We start from the raw sequence: 16,333 nt of genomic DNA, 5'->3' as shown, positions 1-16,333 counted from the left end.
TTGATTTATATAACCTTAATTAGGTTAATTACATAACTTTTTATGTAATTGCTAATTAATCAAATAACTTAATTAAACTATTTAATTAAGTCCTTACGAAGCTTATAACTTCTAATATGACTAAGTCCAACTTAATCACCTTCTCCCATTTTATTTTTAATAGTCATTTTAGGTGTATGACTCATTAGGCTTTTAACATGTTGGTAATGAACTTAAGATATAATCCTTAAATTAAACTTAGGATTAGATAAATTTAAACTATTTTAAATTTATCATTAATCAAATTAACTATCTAAAGTTCATAAACCAAAAGCAGGATCTAGCAATCTATTATGGCCACCCAAATATTAGAAGAGTCAAGATGGTTTGACTTAACCTTTTAGTAATAAACCTTTTAATGTAATTCATTATCTCATCATATATTCCAGAAAAAATAAAAGTATGATGCAGTGTTTGTTCTCATTAATCCCCATATTTGATCTTGCAATTAGATTATTAGTTTTAAAGAGACTTATGAAACTCCTTTCATAATTTTTAAGTCGCATTGGCCAAAGACTTCAATAAGTTAATATTAATCGAGAACAATTAGAATATGTCTCCTAAATCACTTGGGGTAATAATTCTTATCTTGACCACTCATTTGCCTTCACATACTTCATCTTATACCTAACAACATCTTGTTTTCGCATGCTTAGTAGGACCCGTAAGAACGAAATCAAAGTATAACACTCCACATATAAAACAACTTGATGTCTCAAGTCTAAAAAGTATTTACACGACTGACATATGAGAAGTATTGCATAAACACAAGAGTGAGATACCAAATGCACTTCTCATAACGAGTCATGTTCGATTAACTTGTTCCTAAAACAAGCACCCACATTCTAATTTCAAGTATCTCTATACTTTAACCTATGAGATCAATTGATTTATTTGCAACCAAAAAACATAAAATGTACCAGTCTCTAAACATCATTGATGTTCAGTTTCAATGATACATTAATCAGAAATATTTAGAGATTATACTTTGATGCATAATGATCTCATAATTGTAACACTTTACAATTCCTTTGCAAAGCATATTAATCTCATGAACTTCATTCAATAAATTAATAATCATTATCTTATTGATGAATTAAAACATTTAATTATTTAGCATAAATGATATGATTGCATAATTAGATCTAAGCCTTGAAAATCCAATTGGTCATAAGGCTCATTCCAACACAATTAACCATTGCACATCATCAACTTAGTAATAAGAAAATATATATTTTATATAAATTTAAAATATATATAATATTATATATATAATATTAGTTTATTTTTTAGTCAATTCGATCTAAAAATTTTAAAATCGAGAATTGACTAAATAAACCAATTAGATTAAACATTTTAGACGAATAGATCCAATAAACTAATCAGACTCAACTATTTTATCCAAATTATATTTAATTCAGTTGGATCATTGATCCAGTCCGATTTTACTTGTCTTCAAATTGTGGATTGTTATTCTTGAATGGATAAGTAACAAAATGAAATCACCTTGTTCTTTTAGAGGAGAACAAATTTTCATTTGATTTTAATACAAATTGAAATTAAAAAAAAAAAAAAGAAACTTGCACCACATCTAAGCAGAAAGAATTGATTATAATCCCCCTATCGATTAGTTGGTTTTGGGTTCTAATAAGATCACAGCCACTTGCCTAGATATTTCAGCCACATACAAAAATAAAAATTGAAGAAAATATCAATTATAACAACAAACATTTTCCCTACAACAAATCAATTGATCAAGCATGAAAATTTTTGGAAGGGTCAGGGTAGAGGACAAGGTAGGGGAGATAGAGTAATAATTGACAAAAGGGATAGTCTAATTGTCAGGATAGTCTAATTAAAAGAAGCAAAGCAGAGAACTTTTCATATGTATAGGACTCAATACAAGATCAATTATCATAGAACCAAGCATGGGGTTTACATTGTTGACGAGTAAAGCAGCCTACTTATCTTCACGGAGACTGACATGGACAAGCTCAAATTCTACACCTTTCTCATGGAGACATGTGATAATTTTATTTTATAAAATTATTTTATTTCATTTTGTTGTAAAAGCTAGCTAAATTCTTAAATTTAAATTAGAATTTAGTTATTTTTAGTTATTTTTTAATTAATTTATTTTTATTTAGTTATTTTATTTTATGCTATTTTTATATTTATTTACTTTACTTTAATTATTATTTATTACTTTTTATATTTTTGTAGATTCTAAAGAACAAGGGTTCAAATTGGTGAATAAAGGTGATTCAAAGACCTAAGCTCTGATCATATATGTTGAAGTATTATGATCATATCTTTCACTACAAAAGTCCAAATAAAGTTATTCTTGAGTCATTGAAAAACTAAGAGTCAGAGTTACAACTTTTATATTTATCACTTTGTCTAGTTCTGCATTAAAGATTGAGAACAACTCATTGAAAGTTGACCGAGTGTATTAGTTAGCAAGAGAAGACCTAAAGCCAAGTGAGCATCGTGGCATTGAGGGGTTGTGTTGCGGAGTCAAGAGGAAAATTCTAAAGGATTGGTGCGGGAAAGAGAAGGCTGCAGGCTTGTTAAGGGTATATGGGCTTTACACCTATTCTAAAGCCCATATTAAGAGCTAATTAAGCCCAATTAAAGAGATTAGATTATGATAGTGGTATTTAAAGAGAGTTTAAGGAGAAGTTAGTCGTAAGAAGACAACGAAAGATTCAAGAAGTTAGAAGTTAAGGTTAAAGATTGCAGATTGAAGCTGCCAATATTTGCTTTTCCTCTTTATTAACTTTTATTATTCTTGTAACTCTTGATGGCTAAACTTCATATATTTTTAATTATTATTACAATTATGAGTAGCGAATTTATTTTCTCTAAAATTACAATTGAACTCACATGTAGTTTAAATTTTTAATCTCTTTCTTACTTATTATCAATGGAATTGAATTGTTTATTCCAATTTGTTCTCAATATTTTTAATTGACTGATCACCAATTAAATTGATTTAAAAACCTAAACAAAACTTAAGAAAAGGAGTTTAGAGTAGACTAAAAATTAAAAAAGCATATGATCATATTTATTTACTTGGATGAATAAATTGATTTATATCTAGGATAGAGATATACATATATACTGTATATAGCCAGTATTAAAGTTTGAATTTAATGATTCTGTTTTAATTTCAATACACATAGAGATATAGTATTTTGATTAAAATAAATATTTTTATAAGAGTTTCAAGAGAACCTTCTAAATAATTGAAAATTTTAAGTTAGCAATTGAACCCATTGGAATAAATTAAGAAAGAGGTAATATTTAGATGAAATGTAAAGGATATTGCAATCTTAGGCTTGTTTGAGTTTATTTTTATCCAATTTTATCACTGCTTTGATTTTTTAGTTTAAATTCTTATTAATTAGATTTAGTTAATTTATAATTTATTTAGTTACTTGATTTTCATTGTTTGGATAAAATTAAATTGTATTAATTTTAATATTTAGTGAAATTTTAAATTAATTCTCTTTGATATCGATATTTTACTTATCAATATATTATTTGTACGATATGTATATTTATATTGGTAGAAAAATAGAACAACAACAGATCAGCACCCATGCTTTGCATGTGGACATTGCAGCTCCATATAACTAAGCACCGACTTAAGAGAGTGCCAGAAGAGATTGGGAGATAGATATTCTGTTGTTGTTAAAACGTTAAGAGAGGAAACGTAATGATGGATTTGAGGATAGAATCTTACCAAACTGATCATGCATATAAAATTCAAACAACATCAAATGTTGTTTAGAGTGGGCGTGAGATACCATGAAAAAAATTTGCCACGAGACAAATGAAATATCCTTCTATTCAAAACATTTAACTCGGTCAACCAATTCAGCAACTTGAGCATGTTCGCTTTTGCATTGAAATCCCAACAAGCTTTATAGGAAAATGGCAAACCATCCCTAACAAGCTTTATACAAGTTTTGAAATTCTTCACAATTCCTTGAAACTAGAGTCCTTCATTTAGGAAATTTTCTCATTGCTGGCCAAAAGTCACCCCACTTTATTGAAAGAATATACGTTACAAGTTGGTTTTGAATCCTGACCTTTCTGGCTTTATAGAAGCATGAGTCTTACTGTCCTTACTCTTAAAACTGGTTTAAAATGGGGTTCACTCTTGAGTATAAGAGATGAGGTTGATGGAATGGAAAAGTATTCACTTGTTTTACATTTTAAAGTTGGTAAAATTTCTAATTTTAGTAGTAGTAGTAGTATTTTATCTGTTGATGTTTTGAATGTAAACGTAAGTGTAAGTGTAAGACTTCGTTATATAGTTGCTTAGGCTTGTATTCATCGCAAGACTTTGTTTATTTTTTCTGCTTTCCAGCCTAAGATCAATGGGAACAAACTCAAAGTCAAGATCATGCCCAAACAGCCCTGCCAGAACCTTAAAAGGCGGTAGGTGAGTTGATTTAGCTGACCAGATACCGTTTACCTTTTATTGCAATCGTACCGTACGTTAGACTACATTAGAGCAATTAAGAATTCAGGTTAAGATTGATATTATGATTGAAACCCAACAATGATATCATAATAACTTTGGTGAAGGTTGCAGTGTTATGCTGTTGGGTTCAATCTGCATCCACATTTGAGTCTTGACCAACAATACTTGAGCTTCTTTGAGATTTTGGTGCCTAATGAGATCACAATTTTTTTCCTTGAACTTAAATTTTCAGCCCACGTGCTTGGATTAATTGTTTTAGATTCTGACATGAACATTTCCCCATAGCAAATTCATGAAAAAGAGTTGACAGGATTTGGATTAAGAAATGAAAAAAAGGGCGGACAATGGAAAATGGCAAAGAGAGACTTGTAGCAAAAATTGATGATGGTCAAGTTCAGGTTGAAAGAGTAAAATGAGGGATGAAAACCCACCACCGTATGACCAAATATCCGCCTTATGTTCCATTTGAAGGAAGCAGACAGAAAACTGAGAAAGCACACGCTGGAAAATGGAAAGGCTGTATGAGACGAGGCGTGGCCTTTCCATTCATATTGGCAGGAGATGGAAAGCTTCCGGTTTTCACAGCTCAGAAGACCAACCAGCTAGCCAGAAGGAGAACAAATTCTACTCGTCTAGACCTTTCTGAAGGAGACAAAACAGCTGATTCGCAATGGGTGTGGGACAAAGGGAACTCTATACAACTTGAGTAAGCTTGAAGAGCTTTTATGGAATATTATATGCTCGTGCACTTTTATAAGGGGGATTTATATCGGAAATTCAGATTAACAGTCAAAGATACGTGGTTCCACAAGTGTATAATAGCATCAAGGGTTTAGTGTATAATAACACTGAATCACCTCGATAAACTAAATCACAATCTCCGATGTATATCATAATCAAACAATCATGATGATAATGATTCCGTTTAAGTAGTTAATTCAGTCAATGAAATCAGCATCTTCAGAACATTGTCACTTGTGTAGTACAATAATCACAGAAGAACAGAGGCAGGGAGATTGAGAACAAGCATTACCCTTTCAAATTATTAATTCCATAACGATAAAAGTGAAAAACCAAAACCCAAACGATGGCAAAAGTTCTTTAAGTTCTTAAAAACAGTAATACTTTGATCAGTTTTGTTTCTCGCCGAAATTCATAGCTGAAGCCACTTTGAGAAAAGCAGGCCTTGAAGAAATATCCTCCCACCAAGCCTTAACATGTGGACGGTCATTTATCTGATTTGCCCAAGGAGTCTTCATGAAATAGTAAGTGTAAGAGAGGTGGAACAAATCGGCCAAGCTGTAAAAATCTCCAGCAAGGTACTTGGCGCGGCTCAGCTTATCCTCGTATATATCAAGCACTTTGCCAAGTTTCTCCAAGTTTTCATCAATGATTGCTTGTTCAGGGGATTTGCCCTGGAGAGGTGCCACGAAGAACTGGAAGACAATTGGAGAAATCGCAGGGTGGTATTGCTGGGATTCCACCTCCATCCACACTTTGACCTGCGCACCCTCTTTCACGTTTTGGTACCTGATCAGATCATAGCCACTTTCCTTGAACTTTTCAGCCACATACGCTGAGATTGCTCTAGACTCTGACACATGTATAGACATACCAAAAATTATCAGAAGAAACAGATTTCTTTATACCTTTTCTTTGTTCTTTTTGTAAAAGGTGAATAGACACAAAAACATACTACAAAAGGATCCGCGTCAGCCTATACAAGTGATCAAGTGTTTTGACATCCTTTTCCCACCTCCTCTACAAAGTAATAGATGTTTCATTTCTTTGATTTTTGGAGCAACTAAATGGTTCCTTTAGTTCCTCCTAAAGTTATATTTAACCAGTTAATAAGCCAAAGATTCCACTGTCCTCCAGGTTTAGAGATAATGACCAAGAACAGTATGGGGTTCACATAAAGCGCTATCAAGGGAACAGATCGAGAGAGACAGCCTACCGAAAAGAGTGAGATCACCGTCTTCTAGCACCGGAATCTGACCGAAGGGCTGCATTACAAAGAGAAGCCATTCTTATTATTTAAAAAAAAAAAAAAAGGGGGGGGGTGGGTGGGGGGAGAAGAAAAGAAAAAGGTAATGCGAGAAGCTAACATAAAGAAGACAGGGTAAAGGATTTTACGTTTTTCGCGAGGAATGGAGGCTCCTTGTGTTCACCTGCGAAAAGATTGACAGAGATAAACTCAAAATCTGCTTCCTTCTCATGCAAACAGGTCAGGACACGCGAAGTGCACGTGGACATGGCAGCTCCATACAACTTGAGAGCCATTTCCATGAGATTTGAGAGTTTAAGTGAGAGAGAAACAGTGAAGAAAACAATAGCAAAAACAGTGATAAAAGAAGCCAAGAAACCTGCCGAAGTGTTTGTGAAAGTGAAGGGGAGAGGAACAGTGTTTATATAGTAGTCTGCAGTAAGTGTGAAAGAGATGACCCAATCTTCCATATTAATCGCCTCGCCTTTTGCCTCAATATGGCATGTGTACCAGCTCTCCTTTACTTTTCTCCTTTTCTTTTTAAAGAAAAATCATAATAAAAAAAGAAGTGGTTACTAATGCCTTATAATTTCTCGCCGTATAGTCTGACTAATAGCAATCTTTTCTTATTTTTGTAGAGAATAAATATCATATATATTCTATTATCCAAGCATTGATTAGATGAGCAGATTTCTTTAGATTACATAACGGTACAATGATATGTTCATCGAGAAGCACTGCAATTTTTGGAGCACTTTGGGGGATACACTGAGTCACCTCGGGTGTATTAAATCCCAATCTTCAAGATCTTAGTCAAATACTATCATTTAATTAAGATTTGATTGAGACCCTAAGATGATTCGAGAGGTATTCAAACTTTAACATTGCCATAATTTTAGTCTAAATAGCATAATACTCAACGATCATTCTCTTTCAGGTAATAATAAAGTAAATCTAATAGTACCAAAGTGAAAAGGTGAAAACAAAGGGTTCATTTTCGGGAGCTCAATGATTTCAAGGAAAAGGGGAATTTAAATGAAGAATTCATAAAGTGAGGCAACATAGACATAGTAGTCACACATAATCAACCCGAAAAATAGAATAATGTAAAAAGTATGTATATATTCCAAATGACAATCAGAAAGAATAAAGCCTGCCCAAATTAAAGAATCCAATGGTTTTGTAAGATTAATTGGCAAACCACCCACATGATCGAAAAGTTGGCTTGGGGACCCAAATTTTGATTAGAAAACTAATTTAGCTAATGACACAATCAGGTACGATCTGGTCAAACCACAGTTTTCAGTGCTTTGAATGCAAAAATAATATAAACGGTCAAGTGACATGGAATTCTGGGTAAATTATTGTTCGGACATTTTAAACGAGGAGAATCAACCGCTCTTAGTTAACACTGCTATAGTCAAACAAGTAGAAGCCACGTCCATACCCACCAATGATTTTGCTTTAGCTAAATTCTGTTTGGATTCAGAGATAATCCAACCACTGGACCATAACATTAAAACTAAAGGGGGCCCTTATAGTGATACAAGTATAATTTAAGAATTAAATATTCACATAATTAGAGTTCTACATTATATATTTCTGTTTAAACAATTAAATATTTTGACCCTAACAAAACCAGTTCGACTAAAAAGCATTCCGATAAAGAATATTATTTTTACAACGGAGAGATATATTTTTAATTGAAGAAGAAAATTGTGAGTTTCTTTAAAAACTTCGGCAATTATGCTTCCATGGAAGTAAAATTTGAAACTCTTCATGAACTTGTGACAGTTAGCAAGACGTATTGAGGATTTCAACATTGTAACGGCGCCTCTCGTCTAAACAAACGGGAATTAAACTATGAACAGGTGAAATTTATTGTTTTTTTTTTTTGGGAGGGGATAAGCAGTTACAAACTTTACAAATCTATACTTATATTATTTACAAATTACAACATACATTAGGTGAATCATGGTTAAAAAGAAAAAGAGTAGGGTAAAAAAGGTGGCAGAAGCTTAGAAGATACAATATATGGCCGAACAAATAGAAAATATAAATAAATAACTCTTCAGAAAGCTGCCTCTGGCTTCAGAAAGTTGTGATATTCCAGCTGAGTCATTTCCCCACCAGTCACTGGGTCAAATTGGCATCGGTAGAAGCTGCATTCATAATCAATTGCACTTTTTCAAATAACTGATCCCATCAAGTTTCTCCCTCAACAAAAACAAGCACAAAAGGACAAAGTAGATGCTACCAAGGGAAAAAAAAAGAAGAGAAAAAGAATCAAGTGAGCTCATGTGGGGAAGTCAGAAAAGCAGGGGGGTAAGATGGAACCCATCCAGTGGCATCATCGTGATGACCTTGTCGCTGCAAGAAAATTTCCTAAGAATATACTCAAGCAACTCTTCACAAATTATGCTTTGACAACGAATAACTCTAGGAAAATGGGTGGGTCAACAACCCTACGCCAAGGTTGCTGAGTAATTACCAAGCATGCTGCAAAAGCTTTCAAAGTCACAAAATACCTCCAAAGTCCCCCTAGATGTTGGTTAATTTACCAGCATATTAAATTCAAATTAATCAAACAACATATAAGTTTTAAACTGATGGATGGTTGTTCCAGCCAATTTTTGGCATCCCTATTAGTATTTGTCTTCGCTTACCTTCCGTCAATGCCAAGAATCACCACTGTATTCTTTTGGTGACCAAAAGCAACGATGTACTGAGAACCTTCAACCAGGCGGAACTGAGCCACTGACCATTCTGAGCTGAAGTACTTGGGTAACACTCCTGCAAGCAGAAAGATAGTTAAGATGCGTATCATAGTTGACACCCCAAAAATTTAAAAAAAAAAATTCTCAAATGCCTACTTTCTAGACATGATCTTGTTAGTTCTCACATTCTATTCAAGTGTTAGTTTCTCTGCTGGCTGAAGTACTTGGAAAACTGTCCAATAAGCAGAAAGCCAGTTTAGATGCTCATCATAATCACTCACAAATTTTGAAGATATTGTCTCAAATGCCAAATTTCTAGTAGCTATATTAGACACACACTGGTTACATACTATTAGAATGCTAATTCTCCACTGGATCATCATTCATCATCCAACTAAAAGTTGTATTTTGTTTCTCATGCCATAGGTGCAAGATACTCAAAAGATCAGAAAAAGGAAGATGTAAATCGCAATCACCATGGATGTTCTTGTTCCCCAATAGATTCTATTTTGTTGTACAAAATGTAATATTCCGTCATTAGAGAATCTGAAGCATTAGCATCACTAATGCTAGGAAAAGATATAAAATATAGTATTAGATCAACTTTCATAGTGATCCAGTGACTGAAGACAACATTGCATTGTTCAAATCAACAACAGAAAAACCAGCAGGCAAAAAAAGGCATTTTACCTCTGATAAAAGAAAGAGAGGAGTGGGGTGATGTAACAGGGTCCGATGCACTTTGTGACCTATCAGAGCCTGGAGATGCAGCATTAATCTTAAGGCTGAAAACATGGACGGTGCCCTTGTCACTTGAAACTGCTAACCACTGGGCGTTTAAAGAGAAGGCCAAACTATAAATTTCAGCTCTATCTGCACCCCTCCTTACCTATATTTATTGAACAAGAAAACTTTCAGAAAGTCAGAAAATTTTGTGGAATCTCCATTAGTGAGATATAATTATTTTTAGTTTTCAATGCTCCACACCCCCTCAAGAAAAGGGTGGACATCTTTCATCCACTGCATATAGAAAATGCAAAAGAAAAAAGCCTAACAATCATAACACATCCGATGATAAAGGAAATATAGTAAGTACAGAAAACATGGAAAGACCATAATGGTGAAAAAGGTTACAATCCACATTCATTTGACATAAATACCTTCGTTTTGCTCCCAATTTGTCACATATTTAAGTAAATCAAAGGAATATATTATTAGCTTGCTCAAAGCTAACAAAATCATAAAGGAAATAGAATAGATACAGCACACATACTAACGCCTATGTTCGGCTTTATAGGACAAACAATCTAATGAAATTTCTTGCAAGTTTTGTGTCTTTACACTAATTTGACTAAAAAGAAAAAAAAACTTCAAAACAATTCCAAAATTAATATCTGTGCTAGAGGCTCCACTTAAAGCATCAAAATTATACTCAATTTACCTAATTCAATTAATCAATGAACAAAAAGGAAGTAACGAAATAGCGGCTATTAGTATTAAATGACATACCTCTTGCAGCAAGGTACCGTCAACGGTATTAAAAATGCGAACCAGTGTCCCTTTAGTGCTCGCAGTAGCGAGCAACTGCCCATCCTGCGCAAGTGCAAAGCACGCAATTCTCGAATCATGAGCCATAATAAACTTAGTCCTCTTCGAGGCGTAATGCTCCACCCTAACCTGGCCCTTTTGCAGTCCAGGACAAACCAAAACCAAGGACCCGGCCCCCTGGGATACTGCGCAAAGTCCCTTCGGATTCGCTATGGTCTCAATCTGGTGCAGCACTTTCAAATCCGCAAAATTGTATACGAATATTTTCTGTTCCAAAACGACAACGATTCGGTCTCTCCGAAGCCGAACCGATCTTACTTCCGAACGAAAAGAAAGCTCGCCGATGCATCGGCTCTGGTGGTCGTCCCAGATCATAACCTTATTAGGCGGGTATTGCGGGTTGGGTCCACCGCCAACGAGTGCCAAAATATTGCACCGAAAAAGCATCTCGACAACGCCGATGCCGCCGCCGCCGCCACGATCGAAATCTCGGCGAAAGATCTCGCGGAAAGGATCGCAATTATAGATCCGGAAGCCCTGGTCGATGCCTGAGGCGAAGCAGCCGTGGTCCTGGTTAAAGGAGAGGTGGAGGAGAGAAGGCTGCGGCGCGGCTGGAGAAATCGCCTCGGGTGGAGTCGAAAGTGGGGTGTGAAAATTAGGATTAGAGTTGGGGGTGGGAGTCGCGTTTGGGTCCCCGTCAGGAGAAGCGTGATGCTGGATCTGAGGGAGAGATTCCTGGTTGGTTTGATCAGTCGAGGAAAGAAAATTAGGGTTAGGGTTAGGGCTAGGATAAGCTGAGAGGGTGGCCATGGAGGGATGTAGAAGGAATTCGGAGGTGTTCTAGGGGCCGCAAAAGGAAAAAACCATCAAGAAAAGAGGAAGAAGAAGGTGAGAAGAAGGGAAATTTAACTGTTTCTAAAAGAGCAAATTACGATGTTGTCCTGTTGGGAGAAGGAACAGACGATCTGTTTTGGGAAACATAATAAGTAGACAATAGTTGTGTTGGATTGGATCAAGGATTCGTTAATCGTAGGACACGTACCGACAAGAGATGTAGAGAGTTTTGCCTCGACCCGACGCCAACTGCCTTCAACACTGAGTCAGAAACTGCGGTCTCTGTTGCTTTTGGGTTGGGCTTTGGCTCATACACTTCTAAAACAAAGCCCAAAAACCTCTTAATCAAGTTTACCTCAAAATAGGATTTCTTTTTTTTTTTTCATAAGAATAAATCTTTATTGCCTCATCAATCAAGGAAAAGAAACTCCAATTACATCACTAAACAATAAATCCTTCTATGCGGTAGTGGGATAGGCTACAAAATTTTCTATAATAGAGAAGCTTTTATTGGCAAAAAAATTTACTATTATATTTCCTTATCAAAACACATGATGAATCTGAACCTCCTAATATTTTTTAATCCAATTTCGAATGAATTGAATCAAGCATGAATTTGCTCATGAATGAACAGTTTTGTGAGGAGAGTGCTTGGACTACAAGTTTGCTATCAATTTGCAAGTCGATATTTCAAAATCCAAGCTCCCATGCATATTTAAGCCCTATGTATACTCTTCAGAGTTCGACTTTGTAAGTTGAACATTATTCTGTCGACGGTTGATAAGCACCATTTGAGTTTAATGCAACCTGGCCAAAAGAAGGAGCTTTCAAACTAGCTAAGATTTCTTCTTGGGATTATGTTGGACCTCCCCTATTCACAATGTTAATTGCCTCACTGATTTACAATGCCAAAGCCATTCTATATATAATTCCCATTTTTCTATCAATAGGGAAATCTACATTTTCAAAGGTGAAAATATTTCTCTATTTCCATAAAAACCAACAAGTAGTCCCAAAAATGATATTCCATCTGGTGTCGATATCCATCACATCAATTTTCCCCAAGTTAGTCAAAAACCACTCTTAAAACTCAAGGTTAAAAAATCTACCATGCATCCTTACAAGTAATAGACTAACCACGTCACAATAGCTATAAGATAGTCTTAGAGCACGTGACTGATGATCTCCTCTTCGACCCCACATTGCAAACATAGAAAAGTATTAATGAGATGTCTACAACATTGTTCTATATTCGTCAGAAACTTGTTGTTAAGACATTGGTGAATAAACGTCCAAATTCTTTCTAGCCCATCCCACTTCCATGCTAATTGCCACTTCCTTGAGCTAACACTTGAGTTTGAATTATTAAGGTTCCTCAAGAAATGGAAAGCTAAAGGCACTATAAAATATCTCGAAGATGATAAAGCCCAATACGGTTTGTCACGATGATTAAGTATGGGAACAATGGTTTTCGAGAGTTATCTAATTTCCCTCGGTGGAAGATAATTCAACAAGTTATTGAAGTCCCACTCACCATCTTTCAATACAAAACTTTTAATGCAACAATGATCTTCGAATGAATTACCCATCGACCTCACTACTTCGACAAGAGAGCGATCTCCGACCCATGTGTCCATCCAAAATCAAGTTATGAGTCCATTCCCTATTGTCTATTTAATTTTTTTTTAAATGTCTCCCATAATTTACAAATGGATGTCCAAAAATAAGAAAAGCCTTTACTTTGTAGATTATCAGGGCGTGCAAACCTCACATATTAGGATTTCTGAATTTGAAATTGGAAATTCAACTTGGATAGGTTTGTTTATGACTATAAACTAATAGTAATTATTGAGTAATATTAAGTTTATAAATCAAATACTTATTTATATTATTAGTATTTGTTGTCACTACATCAAACGTGAATTTATTTATTTATTTTTATTTAATAATTATATATATAATTTAAATATTTCCAAAATGTAAATTTGAAGTATAAATATATAATTAAAATTTTGTAAAATTAATTTATAAATTATTCAATTATTAGATTAATTAAAATACTTTTTTAATAAATTCATTTAATACAACTAGAGTTATTATTTACAAATTGAATAAATCTTATTAATATTTATAATGAAAAGATATTTTTAATGATAATTATTGGATGGAATTAGAATTTTTATTTATGAATTGAAGAAATTTTATTAATATTTATAATAAAAATATTTTATATGATAATTTAGAAATACAACAAGTAAATATATATCTCTTCATCGGTAAGAATTTTTACCAAGATCTGTGCTTTTTTTATATATGGATATGGATAGATTATAAATATAAATAGATACATATAAGATTGTAAATAAGTTTAGGTATCATTTATCAAAAAATAAAAAATTATACTAGTTAGGTCTAACTAAAAATAGGATAAGATAAACAATATAAAACATTAAAACATTTATTATCTGTTGCAATCCTATCAAAATTCTATATCGTGGGGAGTTTTTCTTTTTTCTTTTTAGTGTAAAATCCATTGATTGTGATTTTTTAATTTTTTTCACATAATATTTTCAATTAGCATTATGTGCATTTTATTTCTAATTGGTATTATATGGATAATTTTTGTTCCTACAAAGAATTAGACCGTTAATTTATTTAATAAAATTATAAAAATATCTTTAAAGGTCAACAAAAAAGTTAACTTTGAATTGAGAGATTTTGATATTTTTACTGGGTGAAATTAATGACTTAAGCTTAAGGGGTAATATAAATTATTCACAATATGTTAATTATGAAAAAAATATTTATATAGTTCTAATTGTGAGAAAAAAAAACTTAAAATATAATGTGAAAAAAGTTAAATGATGAGAGAAGTGAAATTAACTTTTTTTAATTTAAATAAAAATATTTATATACATTTATTATATAACTCTAGAAAATTATGTACATTTATTATATAACTCTAGAAAATTAACCCACCTAAAATTTCTAAGATTTTTGTATTAAAAAAAGGTAGTATATGCAATAATAAATGCAGCATTACAAAAACAAAAAGTTAGGCTACCAGGTATAAATGGTGTCTATTTTCTGTCGATTACCGTCATAAATGAAGGAGGTGCAAGCGGGGCTCATGTGGCGAATGAGCAATAATGGTGCTATTTGAGTAGCACATGGCTGATACTCAAATGCCGGCCCAGTTGGGTAATTAACTATGCGAAAAAGGGGCGAAATGGAAGGAGGAGATAATACTTGCAATAAATGATAAATGAAGAAAAGCAGTATAAAACCAAAGCCGCATATTCGCTCATTAAATCGGATTCTGACAGAAAGACTTTATTCTTAAGCAGACTGCGGGGCCAATGTAAAATGCTCTGCAGTGGACAACTCACCGCTGTCAGTCTGTCACCACCGTACCAGCAGAGGGGTCCAGATACAGCGGGTGGGGGTAGAGGTGGCAAACGGATGAATGCTGATACATGAAAGACAGCCTTTGTAAGCTGGTAGTCACCATTTGTGTATAATTGTGACATTATATTATATGATCTTATCTTTTTTTAATCTTTAAATTTGTAGGATTTCAATTTTTATGAATTGCCTCAAATCAATTAGGCAAATAATAATAGGACTAATGTAGAGGGTTCTTTTGGTAAGAAAAAAGAAGACGTATTGCAATGAGTGAATCAGAATGTGCTAGAAATGACAGAGAAGAAGATTGAAGCAATCTTGAAAGCGTAAGTGCTTTGGGTGACAGGTGGTGAAAGATGAGTAAAGGTGAAAAAAGCGACAGATTACAACAAATGAGAAAGGTTGAATAGAAAGATTGTTTGGAGGAATCTAGAGAGAGCTTTGAGGATAATATTTGTTGTGTGTCTAATGATTTCTCCTTCCCTTTTCCAACTTCCAAAGCTCTCATATTTATACTAATCAGGAGCACGAGTAATTGAGAGAACACGTTCAATCATGAGAGAACGTACTTGTCATGGAAAAACAGTTAAAGAACGGTTTATAGGATATTAAGAAAATGGCAATGTAGTTGAGTAGTTGGCATAAGTTTTGGGTAATAGAATAGTGACACTTGATAGTGTGTCATGTGTATTTTTAAGAAAGAAAGAAAAAAAGAATAAAGCACATTTACTTCAAGAAAAGGTTAAGAGTAAATCCTCTTAACTATTTCCATATGAACCTGACACTTATTTTGATTTATTTTCACTTTCTCGTACAAACAATTGTTCCATGCTTGTTCTTGAGTGTTTCTATGCTTGGAATATTGTTCTTGAGCAGTTCCGCGCTTGGAACACTCCTCGGTGCTTCCACGCTAAGAACACCTTAGGCTCTCCTACGTTTGGAATACCCTTGAGTGCTTTTTTGCTTGGAACACCCTATGACGCTTTTGTGTTTGGAATACCCTTGAGTGCTTCTCCGCTTGGAACACTCTTGAGTGCTTTAGCATTTGAAACACCTCTGAGCGCTTTTGCGCTAGGAACACTCTTGGTGCTTCCGCACTTCGAACGCCCCTAATGTAATTTGCTTAAAACACAATACTTCAAAATAGTTAACCAAAATTGAACATCTACAACTAACTTCCTCGACCTTCCATTTCATTTGAAGTATTACTTTGGACATAAATCAATGTTAAATTGACTTTGGAGCTCCCCGACCATTTGTTCCACCTAACCTATTTATGAATAAGACTTAGTTCGTTTAGGGAGCTCA

The 16,333-nt window shown here is 33.9% G+C and overlaps 2 protein-coding genes across 3 annotated transcripts; both read right to left on the bottom strand.

Moving 5' to 3' along the window:
• Positions 1–5,550: 5,550 nt before the first annotated feature.
• On the bottom strand, positions 5,551–7,031 carry ATGSTF13 (Glutathione S-transferase family protein). The gene is made up of 3 exons (XM_018120043.2): positions 6,671–7,031; positions 6,492–6,540; positions 5,551–6,128 (listed from the first exon to the last, which is right to left on the bottom strand). The coding sequence occupies exons 1-3, from the start codon at positions 6,989–6,991 to the stop codon at positions 5,665–5,667; spliced, it is 834 nt and encodes a 277-aa protein (XP_017975532.1). The 5' UTR covers positions 6,992–7,031; the 3' UTR covers positions 5,551–5,664.
• Positions 7,032–8,377: 1,346 nt separating this feature from the next.
• On the bottom strand, positions 8,378–11,776 carry ATATG18A (Transducin/WD40 repeat-like superfamily protein). Of its 2 annotated transcripts, XM_018114210.2 has the most exons (4): positions 10,748–11,768; positions 9,929–10,127; positions 9,188–9,314; positions 8,378–8,683 (listed from the first exon to the last, which is right to left on the bottom strand). In XM_018114210.2, the coding sequence occupies exons 1-4, from the start codon at positions 11,594–11,596 to the stop codon at positions 8,593–8,595; spliced, it is 1,266 nt and encodes a 421-aa protein (XP_017969699.2). In that variant the 5' UTR covers positions 11,597–11,768; the 3' UTR covers positions 8,378–8,592. The 2 variants fall into 2 exon arrangements, with proteins under 2 accessions (XP_017969699.2, XP_088659032.1); XM_088802906.1 differs by lacking the exons at positions 8,378–8,683; positions 9,188–9,314 and adding an exon at positions 9,412–9,470 and having other exon boundaries at positions 10,748–11,776.
• Positions 11,777–16,333: the final 4,557 nt, after the last annotated feature.

The sequence above is a fragment of the Theobroma cacao genome, chromosome 1 (genome assembly GCF_053813885.1).
Source record: "Theobroma cacao isolate CCN51 chromosome 1, ASM5381388v1, whole genome shotgun sequence".
NCBI lineage: Eukaryota > Viridiplantae > Streptophyta > Magnoliopsida > Malvales > Malvaceae > Theobroma > Theobroma cacao.
The sequence above is the reverse complement of the archived record's forward strand: the minus strand, read 5'-3'. Positions and strand labels throughout refer to the sequence as shown.

Bases quoted from the DNA above. Each gene is read 5' to 3' on its own strand.
- ATGSTF13 (XM_018120043.2), bottom strand. From the start codon at position 6,991: ATGGAAGATTGGGTCATCTCTTTCACACTTACTGCAGACTACTATATA. The intron at 6,541-6,670 runs GTAAAATCCTTT...TTTGTAATGCAG, and splicing joins CTCCATTCCTCGCGAAAAAC to CCCTTCGGTCAGATTCCGGT. The intron at 6,129-6,491 runs GTAGGCTGTCTC...TACATGTGTCAG, and splicing joins CGGTGATCTCACTCTTTTCG to AGTCTAGAGCAATCTCAGCG.
- ATATG18A (XM_018114210.2), bottom strand. From the start codon at position 11,596: ATGGCCACCCTCTCAGCTTATCCTAGCCCTAACCCTAACCCTAATTTT. The intron at 10,128-10,747 runs GTATGTCATTTA...CAATAAATATAG, and splicing joins ACGGTACCTTGCTGCAAGAG to GTAAGGAGGGGTGCAGATAG. The intron at 9,315-9,928 runs GTAAAATGCCTT...TTCTGCTTGCAG, and splicing joins CTCTCTTTCTTTTATCAGAG to GAGTGTTACCCAAGTACTTC.